Here is a 23,360-nt window from a genome sequence, read left to right as displayed (position 1 = left end):
ATCCGGTAGGTGTGAAGGCACCCTAACCGTTCCGATTATCGAACAAATTGTTTGTGATCAGCGAACACGAACAATTAGCGTCATGTTCGTACGAACATACCAAAATTTATGATCATCAAAAGGGATGGACCAGTGGGTGCTGATTGGTGCACTAAGGGGAATAGTCCTACCCCTAGTGCACTAAACCAGCTCATTAGCATATGAAGTGCCAAGGATAAAGGGAAGAAACTTACCTTCATCCCCAGTGCCCTGTGCACCATAGTTTTGTTTTTAAATCTGTTACTAGGTGTATGATGCCTTGCATGAAGGCAGCATAAACTAGTGACAGAAATATTGAACAGATCGGTGTATTACTTACATCATTCTGTTTAGCTGTTCTCCTAATATGCAGGAGAATAGGATTCTTGTCACATCCCTCCCCCCGCCCTCCAGCTGCTGATTGACAGGTGACTACCTATACACAGCATGGATAGATAACTGCCAATCAGCAGCTGGTGGGCGGAGTTTTCTGCTTCTAATGAATATCCAGGACTACTGAGCTCATGCACATAATGGAGCGGACTACTTATTGTCTAGGTTATTCAGGAGATCTCTGGATCAGCTGCACAGAAAAATGTAAGTGATACATCATTCTGTTCAGCTTCTCTGTCACTAGTTTATGCTACTCTGAGATAGGACACCATAAACCTACTGACAGAGTCTCTTTAAGCAACCTTCCTCTGGTATGTAATGGAAGATCCAGATCTGGCAATATGGCAACCTCCAACAAGACCAGGACACTCTGCTTCTGAAATACTCTGCACTGCAGAGGGGTCCAGTCCACCATATACAATCAAATAGAGATGATTGCTGACAATATAGTCTAGGTCGGGGGTCCCAAACTCGCGGCCCTCCAGCTGTTGCAAAACTACAATTCCCACCATGCCTGGACAGCCAAAGCTTCGCTTTGGCTGTCCAGGCATGATGGGAATTGTAGTTTTGCAACAGCTGGAGGACCGCGAGTTTGAGACCCCTGGTCTAGGTACAATGCTGATGCGAGCAGTGACTGTACTGAGGCCGGGGGAGGCAGGTGCTAACTGATGCCTGGTGCTGACTTTATAACGATACAAGTGACAAGACTAATAAAACTATCAGATAACATGTGGCGGACAGAGCAGCGGCTGCCGCCATGTGTATCCATCGTAGGACGGGTTAATGCAGCAATCTGTTTCCTTCTTACATGAAATGTTCTTGCGATCTCCAGCATCTGTGTGCCAATCATATCCTGCTGCCCGGCGATCTAATGTGGCAGATAAAACCCTGAGACATGGGTGAAATATTAATACCAGCCCCCGACATCCATCAGCTTATCATCATGGTGGTCACCCCCATCTGTTAGCAAGAAATACGAGCTGATGAAAGCGCCGGCCCTGTACAGGAAGAAGAAACGGAGGGAGAAGCCTGCGAGTAACCCAGGCGAGGTCTGACCCGGCTCCAAGAACTCGCCCTCAAAAACCACAGTGCTGGGGGGGGTGAGACAAGGCCTGGAAGCCCAGCCAAGTCGACAATGTCTCACAGGCCGCAGGCCCAGGGGATGTGAGGATTTACAGCCGCTCTACCGGGGTCGTTTCCAAGAATCCTAAGTTACTTCTCAGAAGGCAAAAACAAAACGTATGGGGATAAAAATGAGCGCGACACCATATACAAGTATAATACACGACTGCCTGCTACTGAGAACATAACTTCTCTAGTAAGAGGGAGAAGTCCCATTGTCTGAATATATTTTTAAAAACTATGTTTGCTGTCAGTGAATGGAAACATTCTAATTCACACAGAATGATAACGTGTACAGAACTAAGGCCTCATGCACACTTCTATGAATCATGGAACTTGTGGACCGTGAAGCCATGCAGCGGACACGGCACTGGAAGAGTATAAATCTTGTCCGGACTGTACGGATACAGCTGTATGGCCGTATCGGTACAGTCCTGCACAGATCTGCCTCAGGCAGACTTTATGAGTAGATTCCCAATCCACCAGGACGAAGGTAAGTATTACACCTCCATCTGTCAGTGTGTTGGGGGTTTACTATTGGGATTTGCTACTGCTCTGCACAGTTCCTGTCTCAGACAGAGATGGCAGCAGAGAGCACTGTGTCAGACTGAAAAGAATACAACATTTCCTGCAGGACGTGCATCAGCTGATAGGTACTGGAAGACTGGAGATTTAAAATAGAAGTAAATTACATATCTATATAACTTTTTTAACCCAGTTTACTTGAAAGAGCAAAGGTTTTCGCCGGAGTACCCCTTTAAATGTCAAATTCTAAAGTGCATGGTACATTGCGGCAAATTGAAGTTCAGGACTATGGGAGAGTTGTGATTTCAGCATTGCGCGGGGATTATCCTGCATTATCAGGTGTTAGGTGCAGTCAGCAGTGTGCACAGATAGCAGCCCCGCCTGCCATGTCCTCGGAGCTGAATCCTGTTACTTTCTGCTCTGGGCTTCTCTCTTCTCACTTCTGCATACATAATGGACTGGTCTCTAAGCAGAAATGGAGGGGGGGCAGACTGGTTATTCTGGTTTCTTGCATAAACATATAAGTTTCTCCAGGAAGTATCTGCACTTAAAGTGATCACTGTGTAATAAATGCAAAGAATATGCAGAGACAAAAACACTGCGTCACCAAAAAGGTCATCGGAGAGATAAAGAACAACATACTGATCCGGAACTATCTGCGATCTGAACAATCCAACAATATAAACCCAAGGTGTGTTGTCACATGAGCTATGGGAGCAATGGTATGATACTAGAGTCAGAAACATGTCACTGCACGGCCTGAAGAAGCAACCAGTATGATCCTAAAATGCACAGTCACCTGGCCTGAAGAAGTGGTGGTGGGACTGAAATGAATTGTCAATGAGCTGAAGGAGCAAGGGGTCTGATCCTAAAATGCCTCGTTGCATGATTAAAAAGCAAGTGGCCCTAGAATATGTTATTGATTACCTGAAACAGCGATCATTTTGTTAATAATCTAAAGCAGCAATGAGTACGACCCTGAAATGCGTTGTCAATAATTTGAAGCAGTGATCAGTATGACCCTGAAATGCATAGTCAATATTCTGAAGTAGTGATCTGTATGGCCCTGAAACACGTTGTCAATATTCTGAAGTAGTGATCTGTATGGCCCTGAAACACGTTGTCAATAATCTAAAGCAGCGATCAGTATGACTCTGAAGTGCTTAGTCAATAATATAAAGCAGGGATCAGTTTGACCCTGAAATGCATTGTCAATATTCGGAATCAGGGATCAGTATGACCCTGAAATGTGTTGTCAATAATCTGAAGCAGTGATCAGTATGACTCTGAAGTGCGTTGTCAGTAATATAAAGCAGGGATCAGTATGACACTGAAATGCGTTGTCAATAATCTGAAGCAGTGATCAGTATGACCCTGAAATGCGTTGTCAATAATCTGAAGCAGTGATCAGTATGACCCTGAAATGCGTTGCCAGTAATATAAAGCAGGGATCAGTATGACACTGAAATGCGTTGTCAATATTCTGAAGCACTGATCAGTATGACTCTGAAATGCGTTGTCAATAATCTGAAGCAGTGATCAGTATGACCCTGAAATGCATATTCAATATTCTGAAGTAGTGATCTGTATGGCCCTGAAACACGTTGACAATTATCTGAAGCAGTGATCAGTATGACCCTGAAATGTATTGTTAATAATCTAAAGCAGTGATCAATATGATCCTGAAACACGGTGTCAATAATCTGAAGCAGTGATCAGTATGACCCTGAAATGCGTTGTCAATATAAAGCAGGGATCAATATGACCCTAAAATGCATTGTCAATATTCTGAAGCAGGGATCAGTATGACCTTGAAATGCGTTGTCAATATTCTGAAGCAGGGATCTGTATGACCCTGAAATACATTGGTAATGATCTAAAACTGTGATCAGTATGACTCAAAAATGCGTTGTTACTGGCCTGAAGTAGCGATTATTATAACCTTGAAATCCATTCTCAATTATCTGAAGCAGAGATCAGTATGACCATGAATTGCGTTGTTCATGACCTGAGACAGCAATCAGTACAAACCAAAAAAGTGCTATGAATGACCCGAAGCAGCGATCAGTATAACTGATCACCCCGAAATGGTTGAATAATTTAAATCGGTGATCAGTATGACCCTGAAATGTGTTGAAAATGTTTTAAAGTAGCAATCAATATGACCCTGAAATGCGCTGTCAATGACCTGAAGCCTCCATCAGTATGACCCTAAAATGCGCTGAAGCCTCCATCAGTATGACCCTAAAATGCGTTGGATACTTACCTCTGGGTGTATCCCCCTCTGAAGTTATAGAAGCATTTATAAAGGCGGAAACTAATTGATGAGACTGTATCATAGACAGATGGTAAAGCTGGAGTTCCCCCCTAAGTTTTAGTGCTAGAGTTGACTCTCTGCTCCGCCTTCTGCTATGACATTATAGTAACAAGACTTTCTGGCACAATCCCTTCCTCCGGCAGAAAATCCTTTATTTCTAGGAACTGGAAGACAACGTCTGAGGTTGAACAATATTGTATGTGCTCAACACAGAAAGCACGACACAAACATCGAGAAACGCGTCCAACAACATTCTTTGAAAGCTTCTTGTTACAATAGAGCCAAGGAAGTCTGCAGCAAATCTTGAGACGGTATTGTGCGTAGAGATGACTATAATACTGGCGCCGTTATTGCAACCATCTGTACCCAAGGAGCGCAGCTCTGGCACACAACAAGCTGCTCAGATCCATTGTTACTTTATAACAACTAACCGGACTGGGAGAGATTAAAAAACTTTATAGGAAAGAGAAGGAGTTTATTAAAGGCCGTGTCCCTGAATGGCGCGCTACCCGAAACATGGATCATGTGCGAACCGCAGCATGGGGAGAACAATGGAAAAAATATAATGAACTAACGCATTTCATTGTATCACATGAGGTTTCATGATCTGCAGCACTGTATGGAATACATTTAATAGTATTGATCAGGTCACCTCCAGAGCTGCACTCATTCTTCGGCTTATATGCTTATTTGAGCTCAGTACAGTATGACCATCACATTTACCATCATCCACCCTGTGCATGCTCTGTGCAGATACTGATCCAGCAGGAGCAGCAGTAAGGAAAAGCTTCTGGTCAATCACCAAGGGTTTCCTGTAGAAAAAGTCTGTAGAAACAAAGGAGCAACTACAAGAAAAGTTTCCTATGACGCCACACCATACCCATAATAGTGCCAGTTACAGTAGATGGGACAGTGCCAGCCACATTGCTTCCCCTGCGTTGTGATCAGGTGTCTCTATAACCATAACCATATTGCCATACCACCTGCTAAGGCAGTACCATCCACACTGGCCTCCAAGCAGTGCTGGGCACAGTGCACATATAGCAGTACCATCTGCAGCACCATAATATTAGATCTATTCACTGTATCTCCCTAAAGGGAAACTAACAGCAGGGTAGAAGTCTCTAACCTGCTGTTATGTTCCCATAGGGCCAGGGGGATGCTGAGAGTGAAGGTCATATTCATATCCTTATCCTCAACCCTGTTTTCACTAAATCTTCACTTCAATATGCAGATTATTTGGTGCATTTGGGGGGGGGGGGGGGGGCACTGCTCCGCCAAGCCCTTCCTCATGAACAGTCATCTGGCACTCTGCAGTGATGAGTGCCAGAGTAACGTTGGAGAGCCGGGTCCGAGGGTAGTAGTCCTACCCCCAGTGCGTGTTCCCAGTGCGTGTTATACAAAGTATAACTATCCACAATATCCCATTATATCCATTGTTCCCCTATAGCAGGACCTTCTAGGTGTTCCCAGAACAACTATTCACAATGAGTACCCTAAAACAGTGCCACATAACAGTACCATCTTCTGTACCTCCACAACAACTGTATACATGCCCCCTCTGAAGGATGGCCCCCATTTGTGCTCCTGCAAGTGGCCCTTTTAACTGTGAGCGCTCCCTGGTTAAGCGCTCACACTTCAATGCAGCATTGCCACTGGCAGAGTGAGGAGCTTATGTTCAGCAGGTGGGGGCGGAGCATAACAAGTCTGGCACTGATTGGCTGATGCTTAGCCACCCAGAGTTAGGGATCTGGTCAGCTGACTGTAACTAAGGCTTATTTTTGGAGTAGTGCTCCAAAAAGCCAGCAAAATGAAGATCTTATTATCAGGGTAGGCATTTTTTTTTTCGAGAAACACAGTATGTACAGGGAAAACTCTCCAAAAAATGCTCTTTGATGGGATTGCCCCTCCAAAGACCACTTTTGAACAAAAATTCAACATATATCTATGTTTAGGCTATGTTCACACTATGTAAGAGATCGGCCGTTCTGTGACCCGCCCGCATCAGAACTTCACACAGCACACAATGAAGCGGCCGGAGCAGCTCGCTTCATTGTGTGAATTGACAGTCCTTTCTCAGCCGCAATCACTGAATTGCGGCCGCAGAAAACTGACATGTCAGTTCTTTGCGGCGCCGCATGGGATCCCTGCTGGAGCATATACTATGTGTATACGCTCCGGCCGGAATCCCATAGAAGAACAGGCTGTTTTCCACACAGTACAAAGTACGGCCGTTGTTGCCGATGGCAACAACGGCCGCACTTTTACGTAGTGTGAACATAGCCTTAGGAAATACGCCCCCTGCTCATCCCATACTATATGTTCTTCATATGACAATAGATACATGCCCACAGGTCGGACCCCCGACTCTCCTCATTGTAACTATTATATAATTCTCTTCTCATGGTCACATACGTTACTGGAGATGTTTCTCATTTTCGTCCTTCATCTGACGGAGGGAACTGGAGGCTTTAATTAAAAACCACGATCAGATTTCATTAATCACAGCTGAGAGAGGAGCAGAGAGCGCCAGGAAGGTACAACAGAGCACGACCAATGCTACAGGACGCCACCGATCTGTGCCGGGAAAAGAAATAGCTTCTCCAGTCCACCTAGATACTAGAGACACTACAACTCCCAGCATCACTGGAAATGTATGCTTGGATTTCATATAGTAGACATTGTGTATTTTCAGAAGACTGAAGTCAGAGTTGTTGCAGATATCGGTCAGCATGTAATTGCCATCTTGCATTGTGGTGCAGCAGTACAGTGCATCATGCAGCCTTATGGTTTGGCAAATTGCATTTTTTTTTTCAACATTTGCAGAACCGCTTAAAATTTGAACGAAAAACACATCTAACGGCGTAGGAATGAACTTACAAAACAAAAAACATTTGGGGTGTAATGACTGATACATGGGGATATTTGGGGTGTAATGACTAATACATGAGATATTGGGTTTAATGACTAATACATGAGATATTGGGTTTAATGACTGATACGTGGGGATATTTGGAGTGAATGACTGATACATGGGGATATTTGAGGTGTAATGACTGATACATGAGATACTTGGGATGTAATGACTGATACATGGGGATATTTGGGGTGTAATGACTGATACATGAGATACTTGGGATGTAATGACTGATACATGGGGATATTTGGGGTGTAATGACTGATACATGAGATACTTGGGATGTAATGACTGATTCATGTATATATTTGGGGTGTAATGACTGCTACATGGGGATATTCGGGTGTAATGACTGATACATAAGATATTTGGGGTGTAGTAACTGATACATGTAGAAACTTGGGGTGTAATGACTGATACATGAGATATTTGGGGTGTAATGACTAATATATGAGATATTTGGGGTGTAATGACTGATACATGGGAATATGTGGGGTGTAATGACTGATGCATAAGATAGTTGGGGTGTAATGACTAATATATGAGATATATGGGGTGTAATGACTGATACATGGGGATATTTGGAATGTAATGACTGATACATAAGATATATGGGGTGTAATGACTGATACATAAGATATATGGGGTGTAATGACTAATATATGAGATATATGGGGTGTAATGACTGATGCATGGAGGTATTTGGGGAGTAATGACTGATACATGCGATATTTGGGGTATAATGACTGATACATGAGATATTTGGGGTGTAATGACTGATACATGAGATACTTGGGGTGTAATGACTGATACATGGGGATATTTGGGGAGTAATGACTGATACATGAGATATTTGGGGTGTAAAGACTGATTTATGTATATATTTGGGGTGCAATGACTGCTACATGGGGATTTTCGGGTGTAATGACTGATACATGAGATATTTGGGGTGTAGTGACTGATACATGTAGAAACTTGGGGTGTAATGACTGATACATGAGATATTTGGGGTGTAATGACTAATATATGAGATATATGGAGTGCAATGACTGATACATGAGATATTTGGGGTGTAATGACTGATACATGGAGATATTTGAGGTGTAATGACTGATACATGAGATATTTTGGGTGTAATGACTGATACATGAGATATTTGGGGCGTAAAGACTAATATATGAGATATACAGGGTGCAATGACTGATACGTGGAGATATTTGGGGTGTAATGACTGATACATGAGATATTTGGGGGTGTAATGACTGATACATGGAGATACTTGGGGAGTAATGACTAACACCTGGGGATATTTGGCGTTTAATGACTGATACGTGGGGATATTTGGGGTGTAATGACTGATACATGGGGATATTTGGGGTGTAATGACTGATACATGGGGATATTTGAGGTGTAATGACTGATACATGAGATATTTGGGTGTAATGACTGATGCATGGAGATATTTGGAATATAATGACTGATACATGTATATATTTGGGGTGTAATGACTGATTCATGTATATATTTGGGGTGTAACGACTGCTACATGGGGATATTTGGGTGTAATGACTGATACATGAGATATTTGAGGTGTAATGACTGATACATGAGATATTTGGGTAGTAATGACTGATACATGAGATATTTGGGGTGTAATGACTGATACATGTGGATATTTGAGGTGTAATGACTGATACATGAGATATTTGGGGTGTAATGACTGATACATGAGATATTTGGGGTGCAATGACTGATACATGAGTTATTTGGGGTGTAATGACTGATGCATGGGGATATTTGGGGTGTAATGACTAATACATGAGATATTTGAGGTGTAATGACTGATACATGGGATATTTGGGGTGTAATGACTGATACATGAGATACTTGGGGTGTAATGACTGATACATTAGGATATTTGGGGTGTAATGACTGATACATGAGATATTTGGGATATAATGACTGATACATGGAGATATTTAGGGTGTAATGACTGATACATGTATATATTTGGGGTGTAATGGCTGATTCATGTATATATTTGGGGTGTAATGACTGCTACATGGGGATATTCGGGTGTAATGACTAATACATGAGATATTTGGGGTGTAATGACTAATATTTGAGATATATGGGGTGCAATGACTGATACATGGAGATATTTGGGGTGTAATGACTTTTACATGGGGATATTGGGGTGTAATGACTGATACACGAGATATTTGGGGTGTAATGACTGATACATGTGGATATTTGGGGAGTAATGACTGATACATGTGGATATTTGGGGTGTAATGACTGATACATGGGAATATTTGGGGTGTATTGACTGATACATGAGATATTTGGCGTGTAATGACTGATACATGGAGATATTTAGGGTGTAATGACTGATACATGAGATATTTGGGGTGTAATGACTGATTCATGTATATATTTGGGGTGTAATGACTGCTACATGGGGATATTCAGGTGTAATGACTGATACATGAGATATTTGGGGTTTACTGACTGACACATGTAGATACTTGGGGTGTAATGACTGATACATGAGATATATGGGGTGCAATGACTGTTACATAGAGATATTTGGGGTGTAATGACTGATACATGGGGATATTGGGGGTATAATGACTGATACATGAGATATTTGGGGTGTAATGACTGATACATGTGGATATTTGAGGTGTAATGACTGATACATGAGATATTTGGGTAGTAATGACTGATACATGTGGATATTTGAGGTGTAATGACTGATACATGAGATATTTGGGGTGTAATGGCTGATGCATGGGGATATTTGGGGTGTAATGACTGATACATGAGATACTTGGGGTGTAATGACTGATACATGGGGATATTTGGGGTGTAATGACTGATACATGAGATATTTGAGATAAAATGACTGATACATAAGATATTTGGGATATAATGACTGATACATGGAGATATTTGGGGTGTAATGACTGATACATGTATATATTTGGGGTGTAATGGCTGATTCATGTATATACTTGGGGTGTAATGACTCCTACATGGGGATTTTTGGGTGTAATGACTGATACATGAGATATTTGGGGTGTAGTGACTGATACATGTAGAAACTTGGGGTGTAATGACTGATACATGAGATATTTGGGGTGTAATGACTAATATATGAGATATATGGAGTGCAATGACTGATACATGGAGATATTTGAGGTGTAATGACTGATACATGAGATATTTGGGGTGTAATGACTGATACATGAGATATTTGGGGCGTAATGACTAATATATGAGATATACAGGGTGCAATGACTGATATGTGGAGATATTTGGGGTGTAATGACTGATACATGAGATATTTGGGGTGTAATGACTGATACATGGAGATACTTGGGGAGTAATGACTAACACCTGGGGATATTTGGCGTTTAATGACTGATACGTGGGGATATTTGGGGTGTAATGACTGATACATGAGATATTTGGGGTGTAATGACTGATACATGGGGATATTTGAGGTGTAATGACTGATACATGAGATATTTGGGGTGTAATGACTGATGCATGGAGATATTTGGAATATAATGACTGATACATGTGTATATTTGGGGTGTAATGACTGATACATGTATATATTTGGGGTGTAATGACTGATTCATGTATATATTTGGGGTGTAACGACTGCTACATGGGGATATTTGGGTGTAATGACTGATACATGAGATATTTGGGGTTTATTGACTGATACATGGGGATATTGGGGGTGTAATGACTGATACATGAGATATTTGGGGTGTAATGACTGATACATGAGATATTTGGGGTGTAATGACTGATGCATGGGGATATTTGGGGTGTAATGACTGATACATGAGATATTTGGGGTGCAATGACTGATGCATGGGGATATTTGGGGTGTAATGACTGATACATGAGATATTTGGGGTGCAATGACTGATACATGAGTTATTTGGGGTGTAATGACTGATGCATGGGGATATTTGGGGTGTAATGACTGATACATGAGATATTTGAGGTGTAATGACTGATACATGGGATATTTGGGGTGTAATGACTGATACATGAGATACTTGGGGTGTAATGACTGATAGATGGAGATATTTAGGGTGTAATGACTGATTCATGTATATATTTGGGGTGTAATGACTGATACATAGGGATATTTGGGGTGTAATGACTGATATATGGAGATATTTGAGTAGTAATGACTGATACATGAGATATTTGGGGTGTAATGACTGATACATGAGATATTTGGGGTGTAATGACTCATACATGGGGATATTTCGGGAGTAATGACTGATACATGTGGATATTTGAGGTGTAATGACTGATACATGAGATATTTGGGGTGTAATGACTGATACATGGGGATATTTGGGGTGTAATGACTGATACATGAGATATTTGGGGTGTAATGACTGATACGTGGGGATACTTGGGGTGTAATGACTGATACATGGGGATATTTGGGGTGTAATGACTGATACATGGGGATATTTGGGGTGTAATGACTGATACATGAGATATTTGGGGTGTAATGACTGAAACATGGGGATATTTGGGGTGTAATGACTGATACATGAGATATTTGGGGTGTAATGACTGATACATGAGATATTTGGGGTGTAATGACTGATACATGGAGATAATTGTGGTGTAATGGCTGATACATGAGACATTTGGGGTGTCATGACTGATACATAGGGATATTTGGGGTGTAATGACTGATATTTGGGGTGTAATTACTGATATATGAGATATTTGGGGTGTAATGACTGATATTTGGAGATATTTGGGGTGTAGTGACTGGTACATGAGATATTTGGGGCGTAATGGCAGATACATGAGATATTTGGGGTGTAATCACTGATTCATGAAACATTTGGGGTGTTATGGCTGATACATGATATATTTGGGGTGTAATTACTGATTCATGAGATATTTCAGTTGTAATGAGTGATATTTGGAGATATTTGGAGTGTAATGACTGATACATGGGGATACATGGGGTGTAATGGCTGATACATGGGGATATATGGGGTGTAATGACTGATACCTGATATATTTGGGGTGTAATGAGTGATATTTGGAGATAATTGTGGTGTAATGACTGATACATGAGATATTTGGGGTGTAGTAACTGATACATGAGATATTCGGGGTGTAATGACTGATACATGAGATATCTCTGGTGTAATGACTGATACATGAGATATTTGGGGTGTAATGAGTGATACATGAGATATTCGGGGTGTAGTGACTGATACATGAGATATTTGGGGCGTAATGGCTGATACATGAGATATTCGGGGTGTAATGACTGATTCATGAACATTTGGGGTGTAATGGCTGATACATGATATATTTGGGGTGTAATGAGTGATATTTGGAGATATTTGGGGTGTAATGACTGATACATGAGATATTTGGGGTGTAATGAGTGATACATGAGATATTTGGGGTGTAATGACTGATACATGAACATATTTGTGGTGTAATGGCTGATACATGAGATATTTTGGGTGTAATGAGTGATATTTGGAAATATTTGGTGTGTAATGAGTGATATTTTGGAGATATTTGGGGCGTAATGACTGATACATGAGATATTTGGGGCGTAATGGCTGATACATAAGATATTTGGGGTGTAATGAATGATACATGAGATATTCGGGGTGTAGTGACTGATACATGAGATATTTGGGGCGTAATGGCTGTTATATAAGATATTCGGGGCGTAATGACTGATTTATGAGACATTTGGGGTGTAATGGCTGATACATTATATATTTGGGGTGTAATGAGTGATATTTGGAGATATTTGGGGTGTAATGACTGATACATGAGATATTTGGGGTGTAATTACTGATACTTGAGATATTTGGGGTGTAATGAGTGATATTTGGAGATATTTGGGGTGTAATGACTGATACATGGAGATAATTGTGGTGTAATGGCTGATACATGAGATATTTGGGGTGTAATGACTGATACATGACATATTTGGGGTGTAATGACTGATATTTGGAGGTATTTGGGGTGTAATGACTGATACATGACATATTTGGGGTGTAATGACTGATACATGACATATTTGGGGTGTAATGACTGATACATGAGATATTTGGGGTGTAATGACTGATACATGGAGATAATTGTGGTGTAATGGCTGATACATGAGATATTCGGGGTGTAATGACTGATACATGACATATTTGGGGTGTAATGACTGATACATGAGATATTTGGGGTGTAATGACTGATACATGAGATATTTGGGGTGTAATGACTGATACATGAGATATTTGGGGTGTAATGACTGATATTTGGAGATATTTGGGGAGGTCTCCAGATGAAGGAGCCGCGCAGTGATGGGTGATGTGGTGTGAGGGGACCGGCACCGGTAGGTCACGTGTCCCCGGTAGGCGGCGGTGTTGTGGGGGGGTCACGTGTTGTCAGAAGATGGCGGAGTGTGAGGCGGTGAGGAGGCGGCGGCGGCGATGCTCGGTCTGTGTGGTCGGGCTGGGGTTGCTGCTCCTGGGGGTCGCCGCTGCAGAGGGGAGCACACTGACGGCTCGGTACCCGGGATCCGGGAGGAGCGAGGAGCACGCCCGGAGCAGGAGGAGCCCGCAGCCCAGCGCTGAGCACCCGGTGCGGGTGTATGGCCAGGTGAGGGGGAGCCGGGAGCCGGGTGAGTGCCCATAGTGTGCCCGGCGGTGTGTGCTGTATACTGTGCCCGGCGGTGTGTGCTGTATACTGTGCCCGGCGGTGTGTGCTGTATACTGTGCCCGGCGGTGTGTGCTGTATACTGTGCCCGGCGGTGTGTGCTGTATACTGTGCCCGGCGGTGTGTGCTGTATACTGTGCCCGGCGGTGTGTGCTGTATACTGTGCCCGGCGGTGTGTGCTGTATACTGTGCCCGGCGGTGTGTGCTGTATACTGTGCCCGGCGGTGTGTGCTGTATACGGTGCTCACCTGTGTGCGCTCACAGCCCTCTCCTGATGTGGTGTAATGCCCGGGGCTGCCCGTTATGTGTGTTGTACTGATACACTGCCCCCTGCCTCTGTATACTGCCCCCTGTCTGTATGTATACTGCCCCTGCCTCTGTATACTGCCTCCTGTCTGTATGTATACTGCCCCCTGCCTCTGTATACTGCCCCCTGTCTGTATGTATACTGTATCCTACCTCTGTATACTGCCCCCTGTCTGTATGTATACTGCCCCCTGTCTGTATGTATACTGCCCCCTGTCTGTATGTATACTGCCCCCTGCCTCTGTATACTGCCCCCTGCCTCTGTATACTGCCCCCTGCCTCTGTATACTGCCCCCTGTCTGTATGTATACTGCCCCCTGCCTCTGTATACTGGCCCCTGTCTGTATGTATACTGCCCCCTGCCTCTGTATACTGCCCCCTGTCTGTATGTATACTGCCCCCTGCCTCTGTATACTGGCCCCTGTCTGTATGTATACTGCCCCCTGCCTCTGTATACTGCCCCCTGTCTGTATGTATACTGCCCCCTGCCTCTGTATACTGCCCCCTGTCTGTATGTATACTGTATCCTACCTCTGTATACTGCCCCCTGCCTCTGTATACTGCCCCCTGTCTGTATGTATACTGTATCCTACCTCTGTATACTGCCCCCTGTCTGTATGTATACTGCCCCCTGCCTCTGTATACTGCCCCCTGTCTGTATGTATACTGCCCCCTGCCTCTGTATACTGCCCCCTGTCTGTATGTATACTGCCCCCTGTCTGTATGTATACTGTATCCTACCTCTGTATACTGCCCCCTGCCTCTGTATACTGCCCCCTGTCTGTATGTATACTGTATCCTACCTCTGTATACTGCCCCCTGTCTGTATGTATACTGCCCCCTGCCTCTGTATACTGCCCCCTGTCTGTATGTATACTGCCCCCTGCCTCTGTATACTGCCCCCTGTCTGTATGTATACTGCCCCCTGCCTCTGTATACTGCCCCCTGTCTGTATGTATACTGCCCCCTGCCTCTGTATACTGCCCCCTGTCTGTATGTATACTGCCCCCTGCCTCTGTATACTGCCCCCTGTCTGTATGTATACTGCCCCCTGCCTCTGTATACTGCCCCCTGTCTGTATGTATACTGCCCCTGCCTCTGTATACTGCCCCCTGTCTGTATGTATACTGTATCCTACCTCTGTATACTGCCCCCTGCCTGTATGTATTCTGGCCCCTGCCTATATACTGCCCCTGCATCAGCATACTGCTTATACCTCTGTATACTGCTCTCTGCCTCTATATACTGCCCTCCAACTCTGTATACTGCCCTCTGCCTCTATATACTTCCCTCCAACTCTGTATACTGACCTCCAACTCTGTATACTGCCCTCTGCCTCTATATACTTCCCTCCAACTCAGCATTTTTCCTCTGTGTACTGCCCTCTGCATCTTCTACCCCACCACTGTTTAATGCCCTGTCTCTGTATGCTGTCCTCTTCCTCTGTATACTGCCCTATTTCTATATACTGCCCTCTGTCTCTATATTCCTCCACTACCTCGGTTCTCTGTGTCTCTGTATACTGCCCTCCTGCCTCTGTCTGCCCCCTCCCTCTGTATACTGCCCTTATCTATTTTCTCCCTCTATATACTGCCTTGGTCTGCCCCATCCTGCTGTATACTGTCTCTGTTTGCACCCTCCGTCTGTATACTGCCCCTATCTACTCTCTCCATCTGTAGACTGCCTCTGTTTGCCCCTTCCCTCTGTATATTGCCTCTTTGTGCTCTCTCCCTCTGTATACTGCCCCTTCCCTCTATATATTGCCTCTTTGTGCTCTCTCCCTCTGTATACTGCCCCTTCCCTCTGTATACTGCCTTTTTGTGCTCTCTCCCTCTGTATACTGCCCCTTCCCTCTGTATATTGCCTCTTTGTGCTCTCTCCCTCTGTATACTGCCCCTTCCCTCTGTATACTGCCTTTTTGTGCTCTCTCCCTCTGTATACTGCCCCTTCCCTCTATATATTGCCTCTTTGTGCTCTCTCCCTCTGTATACTGCCCCTTCCCTCTGTATACTGCCTTTTTGTTCTCTCTCCCTCTGTATACTGCCCCTTCCCTCTGTATATTGCCTCTTTGTGCTCTCTCCCTCTGTATACTGCCCCTTGCCTCTGTATATTGCCTGTTTGTGCTCCTCCCTCTGTATACTGCCCCTTCCCTCTGTATACTGCCTCTTTGTGCTCTCTCCCTCTGTATACTGCCCCTTCCCTCTGTATACTGCCTTTTTGTTCTCTCTCCCTCTGTATACTGCCCCTTCCCTCTGTATATTGCCTCTTTGTGCTCTCTCCCTCTGTATACTGCCCCTTCCCTCTGTATACTGCCTCTTTGTGCTCTCTCCCTCTGTATACTGCCCCTTCCCTCTGTATATTGCCTCTTTGTGCTCCTCCCTCTGTATACTGCCCCTTCCCTCTGTATACTGCCTCTTTGTGCTCTCTCCCTCTGTATACTGCCTCTTTGTGCTCTCTCCCTCTGTATACTGCCCCCTCTTTATGTATGCTGCCTCTATCTGCCTCCCCTGTCTCTTTATAGTAACCTATTCCTCTGTATAGTGCCCATCTGCCACAGTATTACTGCTCCGTCTCTCTCTACTGCCCCCTGCCTCTGCTTGCTAACCGCTCTCTCTGTATACAGCCTTCTACCTCTGTATACAGACCTCTGCCTTGTATACTGTTCCGTCTGTCTACTCCCCCTGCTTCTGTGTACTGCGCTATCTTTCTGTATATTGCCCCTGCCTCAGTATACCGCCCCATCTATATACCGCCCCATGTCTTTATCCGCCGCCTCAGTATTCAGCCTCATCTCTATATACTGCCCCATCTCTTATACCTCAGTATACTGCCCCATGTCTTTATATACTTTCCCCCTGCCTCTATATACTGCCCCCTCCCTCAGTATACTGCTCACTTCCTCAATATAGTACTCCCTATCCCTCACTATATATTTCCATACACTATATACTATATACTTTATGACTTTATGTATACCTCCATACACTATATACATCTACACACTGTATACCTCCATACACTATATACATCTACACACTGTATACCTCCATACACTATATACATCTACACACTGTATACCTCCATACACTATATACATCTACACACTGTATACCTCCATACACTATGTACATCTACTCACTGTATAACTCCATACACTGTATACATCTACTCACTGTATAACTCCATACACTGTATACATCTACTCACTGTATAACTCCATACACTGTATACAGCTATACAATGTGTACCTCCATACTGCACACTGTATACCTCCATACCCTATATATATCTATACACAATATACTTCCATACCCTATATATATCTATACACTATATACTTCCATAAACTATATATATATCTATCCACCCTATACCTCCATACACAATATACAGACTTAGGTTATGTTCACACGACTGGATTTTGCAGCCGTCATTGCCAACAGTCATCAAAAAGATGTCCGTTATTAGTCTATAATGATCATTATAAACAGCCACCAATGACAAATTGCGGACGTCTTTTTGATGGCTGTCGGTAATGATAGCCACAAAATCTAGTTGTGTGAACATAGATATACCTCCATACACTATATACATCTATACAATGTGTACCTCCATACACCATATACATATATTTACACACACACACGCATATATAAATATATATATATATATATATATATATATATATCACACACACACACACACACACACACACAAACACACTGTCGTATAAGTGATGTCAGGTATTCTGCGTGCAGCCTTCATGTTTTCTTGACAGTTTTTGAGTCTGATCAGGTCATGTGACCCCAGGGATTTAATCCGCCGCCTCATTCTGACCGCTTATGTCTTTTTTTTATAAACCATTTATTGATTTTTATAGAAAAGGACTGGGAGCGGCGGCATTGAATTATACTGCTCAGAAAATTCTATTATGTCTGCCCAGCGCTGCGGCCTGCTCGTATATATATATCACTGTCTGACACTGTCACGTCCTGGGATGACGTTCTGGACTGATGTGTTGTTGCTGGTGTTAGTCATGGTATTGGACCAGGACAATAGCACAGCAGACCATGCTAATAGCACAGCAGCCCACGCTCATAGCACAGCAGACCATGCTAATAGCACAGCAGACCAGCTAATAGCACAGCAGACCAGGCCTATGGCACAGCAGACCATGCTCATAGCACAGCAGACCACACTCATAGCGCAGCAGACCAGCTAATAGCACAGCAGACCACGCGAATAGCACAGCAGACCATGCTCATAGCACAGCAGACCACGCTCATACACCACGCTAATAGCACAGCAGACAAGGCTAATAGCGCCTTATTGCTTTGTTGCTGGTGATAGTCATGGTATTGGACCAGGAAGATAGAACAGCAGCCCAGGCCAATAACACAGCAGATCACACCAATAGCACAGCAGACCAGACAAATAGCACCGCAAACCAGGCCAGTAGCACAGCAGACCACGCAAATGAGCCCGGTAAAATTAGCATATAGCAGCAGGAAGGTGATTTTCTTTGGCCATTACAATAAATTGCAATAAATGTAATGTATGTACACAGTGACCTCACCCGCAGAATAGTGAGTGCAGCTCTGAAGTATAATGCAGGATGTAAGAATCAGTACAGGATCAGTAATGTAATGTATGTACACAGTGACCCCACCAGCAGAATAGTGAGTTCAGCACTGGGGTATAAAACAGGATGTAACTCAGGATCAGTACAGGATAAGTAATGTAATGTATGTACACAGTGACCCCACCAGCAGAATAGTGAGTACAGCTTTTGAGTATAATGCAGAATGTAAGAATTAGTACAGGATCAGAAATGTATGTACAGTGACTGCTGTTGTATATCTGTGTATAGGCTTTGGACGTTCTCCCTTTATGAGTTGCTTCTGAGATGCTGTTTGTTATTACACACAGTTTTCAGCATCTCCAGGCTCTTTCATTGATGCCAAGTGGGTCACCTTGTACCCACGAGCTCCGTCCTGCTTCCTCCTTGTACCAGGCAGATTAAGGAATGGATTCTGAACTCCTTGTACTTGTTGCGGCGATTCCATGTGAGCTCTGTGTATTGCCACCATCAGTATTACTAGTGCAGGTTACTGTATATGTCCTCATATAATGCACTCACAGAGGTGCAGGCCTGACATGTCAGCTTCACCTGGCTTCCTCCTTTTATAGTGCATTTACACAGGCAGATTTATCTGACAGATTTTTGAAGCCAAAGCCAGGAACAGACCATGAACCGGTAACGGGTCATAAAGGAAAGACTGAAATTTCTTGACTTTTCAAATCCATTGCTGGCCTTGGCTTCCAAAATCTGTCAGATAAATCTGCCTGTGTAAACTCACCATCAGGTTGCAGCATAAGGCTATGTTTACACTACATAAAACTACGGCCGTAGTTCTCGCCGCAGAACTACGGCCGTAGTTTAGCAGTGTGGACAATGCCTTGTGTGCAATGGGATCCCGGCTGGAGCGTACACACATCGTATGCACTCTGGCCGGGATCTGTGCGGCGCCGGAAAAAACTTGACAGGTCAGTTTTCTGCGGCCGGAAATAAGTGAATTCTGGACACAGAAAGACCTGTCAGTTCACACAGTGAAGCGAGCGGCTCCGGCCGCTTGCTTCACTGTGGGCTATGGGAAGCTCTGATGCGGGCGCACGCTGATGCGCCCGCATCAGAGTTCTGCGGCCGAAAGATCATCCGGCCGGTACTTAAGTGATGATCCGGCCAGAGACCGGCTGTTCTGTGACCCGGCCGGGGTCACGGAACGGGCGGTCTAATACGTAGTGTGAACATAGCCTAAAAGTAAATGTATTAGAGCAGATTGGAGAGAAGCAGATATCCATTATCACCAGCTCCTCCCTGTATTGTCTGTGGGAGCTTCACCTGCTTTGTCCTCATCCTCAGGGAAGATATTCTGCTTTACTGCCGCGTAATGTCATATGATCTGTCATCCTGCTCAGGGCGGAAGTCCTGTATACCTTATACCTGAAATATACTCTGCGAATACAGCTAACACTCCCCTCCAGCTGTATACTATACTTTGTATATCAAATCTCTGTTTGCTGTCACTGTATGGGGGGGGGGGGGTCTGTTCACTTCACTTGTTACAATTGTATCCATTGTAACAAGCACTGGCAGCACAAATCCTTCTCCTGTCCTGAGTTTGCTACAATGTATCAGTGCAGGTACAGCATGGTTTACATGGTTTACTTAGATCAGGGATGGGGAACCTTGGCCCTTTAGCTGTTGCAAACTACAGTCGTTGGCTGTCCAGGCATGATGGGCATTGTAGTTTTGCAACAGCTAGAGGGCTAAGGTTCCCTGTCCCTGTCTTATACTGTTCTTCAACATAGACAAGTGTGGCCCCTGGACTAGTCCTTTAATCAGTGTCTATCATATGGGGGGGGGGATGATTTCCCATTCTGCAGCCCGGGGTCAGGACAGATGTCGGCCGTGCCCTATCACTGTGTACACAGGTAGAGCGGCCCGTGTGCAGCAATGAACCTGTGTGATCTCATAACAAGCAAACAAACCAATCACGGGTTCAGTCACCTGGAAACCAGCGCCCCGGGGACCGGCAGCGTCCCTGAGCTCAGCGCCATTGTCTGCAGATAGATCCACGGATCCTGCTGAGCAGTGTCATAGCAGAGCAGTGCCTGTCATGGCTGCTGTACAGTGCCGAGCATATCAGAGCCCTCCTATATACCTCCAGTGCTGTATGTGTATCTCACTGTGCAGAAGTATTACCCCCTCCTATATACCTCCTGTGCTCTATGTGTATCACAGTGTGCAGAAGTATTAGCCCCCTCCTATATACCTCCAGTGCTGTATGTGTATCTCACTCTGCAGAAGTATTAGCCCCCTCCTATATACCTCCAGTGCTGTATGTGTATCACACTGTGCAGAAGTATTACCCCCTCCTATATACCTCCTGTGCTCTATGTGTATCACACTGTGCAGAAGTATTACCCCCTCCTATATACCTCCTGTGCTCTATGTGTATCACAGTGTGCAGAAGTATTAGCCCCCTCCTATATACCTCCAGTGCTGTATGTGTATCTCACTGTGCAGAAGTATTAGCCCCCTCCTATATACCTCCGGTGCTTTGTTTATCACACTGTGCAGTAGTATTAGCCCCCTCCTATATACCTCCGGTGCTTTGTTTATCACACTGTGCAGTAGTATTAGCCCCCTCCTATATACCTCCGGTGCTTTGTTTATCACACTGTGCAGTAGTATTAGCCCCCTCCTATATACCTCCGGTGCTTTGTTTATCAGACTTTGCAGTAGTATTAGCACCCTCCTATATACCTCCTGTGCTGTATGTGTATCACACTGTGCAGAAGTATTACCCCCCACCTATATACCTCCTGTGCTCTATGTGTATCACACTGTGCAGAAGTATTACCCCCCACCTATATACCTCCTGTGCTCTATGTGTATCACACTGTGCAGAAGTATTACCCCCCACCTATATACCTCCTGTGCTCTATGTGTATCACACTGTGCAGAAGTATTAGCCCCCTCCTATATACCTCCTGTGCTCTATGTGTATCACACTGTGCAGAAGTATTAGCCCCCTCCTATATACCTCCTGTGCTCTATGTGTATCACACTGTGCAGAAGTATTAGCACCCTCCTATATACCTCCTGTGCTCTATGTGTATCACACTGTGCAGAAGTATTACCCCCCACCTATATACCTCCTGTGCTCTATGTGTATCACAGTGTGCAGAAGTATTAGCCCCCTCCTATATACCTCTTGTGCTGTACGTGTATCACACTGTGCAGAAGTATTAGCCCCTCCTATATACCTCCTGTGCTCTATGTGTATCCCACTGTGCAGAAGTATTAGCCCCCTTCCTATATACCTCCAGTGCTGTATGTGTATCACACTGTGCAGAAGTATTAGCCCCCTCCTATATACCTCCTGTGCTCTATGTGTATCACACTGTGCAGAAGTATTACCCCCCACCTATATACCTCCTGTGCTCTATGTGTATCCCACTGTGCAGAAGTATTAGCCCCCTCCTATATACCTCTTGTGCTGTACGTGTATCACACTGTGCAGAAGTATTAGCCCCCTCCTATATACCTCCTGTGCTCTGTGTATCACACTGTGCAGAAGTATTACCCCCCACCTATATACCTCCTGTGCTCTATGTGTATCTCACTGTGCAGAAGTATTAGCCCCCTCCTATATACCTCCTGTGCTCTATGTGTATCACACTGTGCAGTAGTATTAGCCCCCTCCTACATACCTCCTGTGCTCTATGTGTATCCCACTGTGCAGAAGTATTAGCCCCCTCCTATATACCTCCAGTGCTGTATGTGTATCTCACTGTGCAGAAGTATTAGCCCCCTTCCTATATACCTCCAGTGCTGTATGTGTATCACACTGTGCAGAAGTATTAGCCCCCTCCTATATACCTCCTGTGCTCTGTGTATCACACTGTGCAGAAGTATTAGCCCCCTCCTATATACCTCCTGTGCTCTGTGTATCACACTGTACAGAAGTATTACCCCCCACCTATATACCTCCTGTGCTGTATGTGTATCACAGTGTGCAGAAGTATTAGCCCCCTTCCTATATACCTCCAGTGCTGTATGTGTATCACAGTGTGCAGAAGTATTAGCCCCCTTCCTATATACCTCCTGTGCTCTATGTGTATCACACTGTGCAGAAGTATTACCCCCCACCTATATACCTCCTGTGCTCTATGTGTATCACACTGTTCCGAAGTATTAGCCCCCTCCTATACACCTCTTGTGCTGTACGTGTATCACACTGTGCAGAAGTATTAGCCCCCTCCTATATACCTCCTGTGCTCTATGTGTATCACACTGTGCAGTAGTATTAGCCCCCTCCTATATACCTCCGGTGCTTTGTTTATCACACTGTGCAGAAGTATTAGCCCCCTCCTATATACCTCCGGTGCTTTGTTTATCAGACTTTGCAGTAGTATTAGCCCCCTCCTATATACCTCCTGTGCTGTATGTGT

At 44.3% G+C, this 23,360-nt stretch overlaps 1 protein-coding gene across 2 annotated transcripts in view; it reads left to right on the top strand.

The window, feature by feature from the left end:
- Window positions 1-13,769: 13,769 nt before the first annotated feature.
- The window catches only part of SORL1 (sortilin related receptor 1), a 65,252-nt gene continuing 55,661 nt past the window's right edge, over window positions 13,770-23,360 (top strand). For both annotated transcript variants that reach the window (XM_069948789.1, XM_069948787.1), the window contains exon 1: window positions 13,770-13,976. In XM_069948789.1, the coding sequence (XP_069804890.1) occupies window positions 13,770-13,976 (207 nt within the window). The remainder of the gene's footprint in view (window positions 13,977-23,360) is intronic.

Source organism: Dendropsophus ebraccatus, chromosome 12 (genome assembly GCF_027789765.1).
Source record: "Dendropsophus ebraccatus isolate aDenEbr1 chromosome 12, aDenEbr1.pat, whole genome shotgun sequence".
Lineage (NCBI taxonomy): Eukaryota > Metazoa > Chordata > Amphibia > Anura > Hylidae > Dendropsophus > Dendropsophus ebraccatus.
The sequence above is the reverse complement of the archived record's forward strand: the minus strand, read 5'-3'. Positions and strand labels throughout refer to the sequence as shown.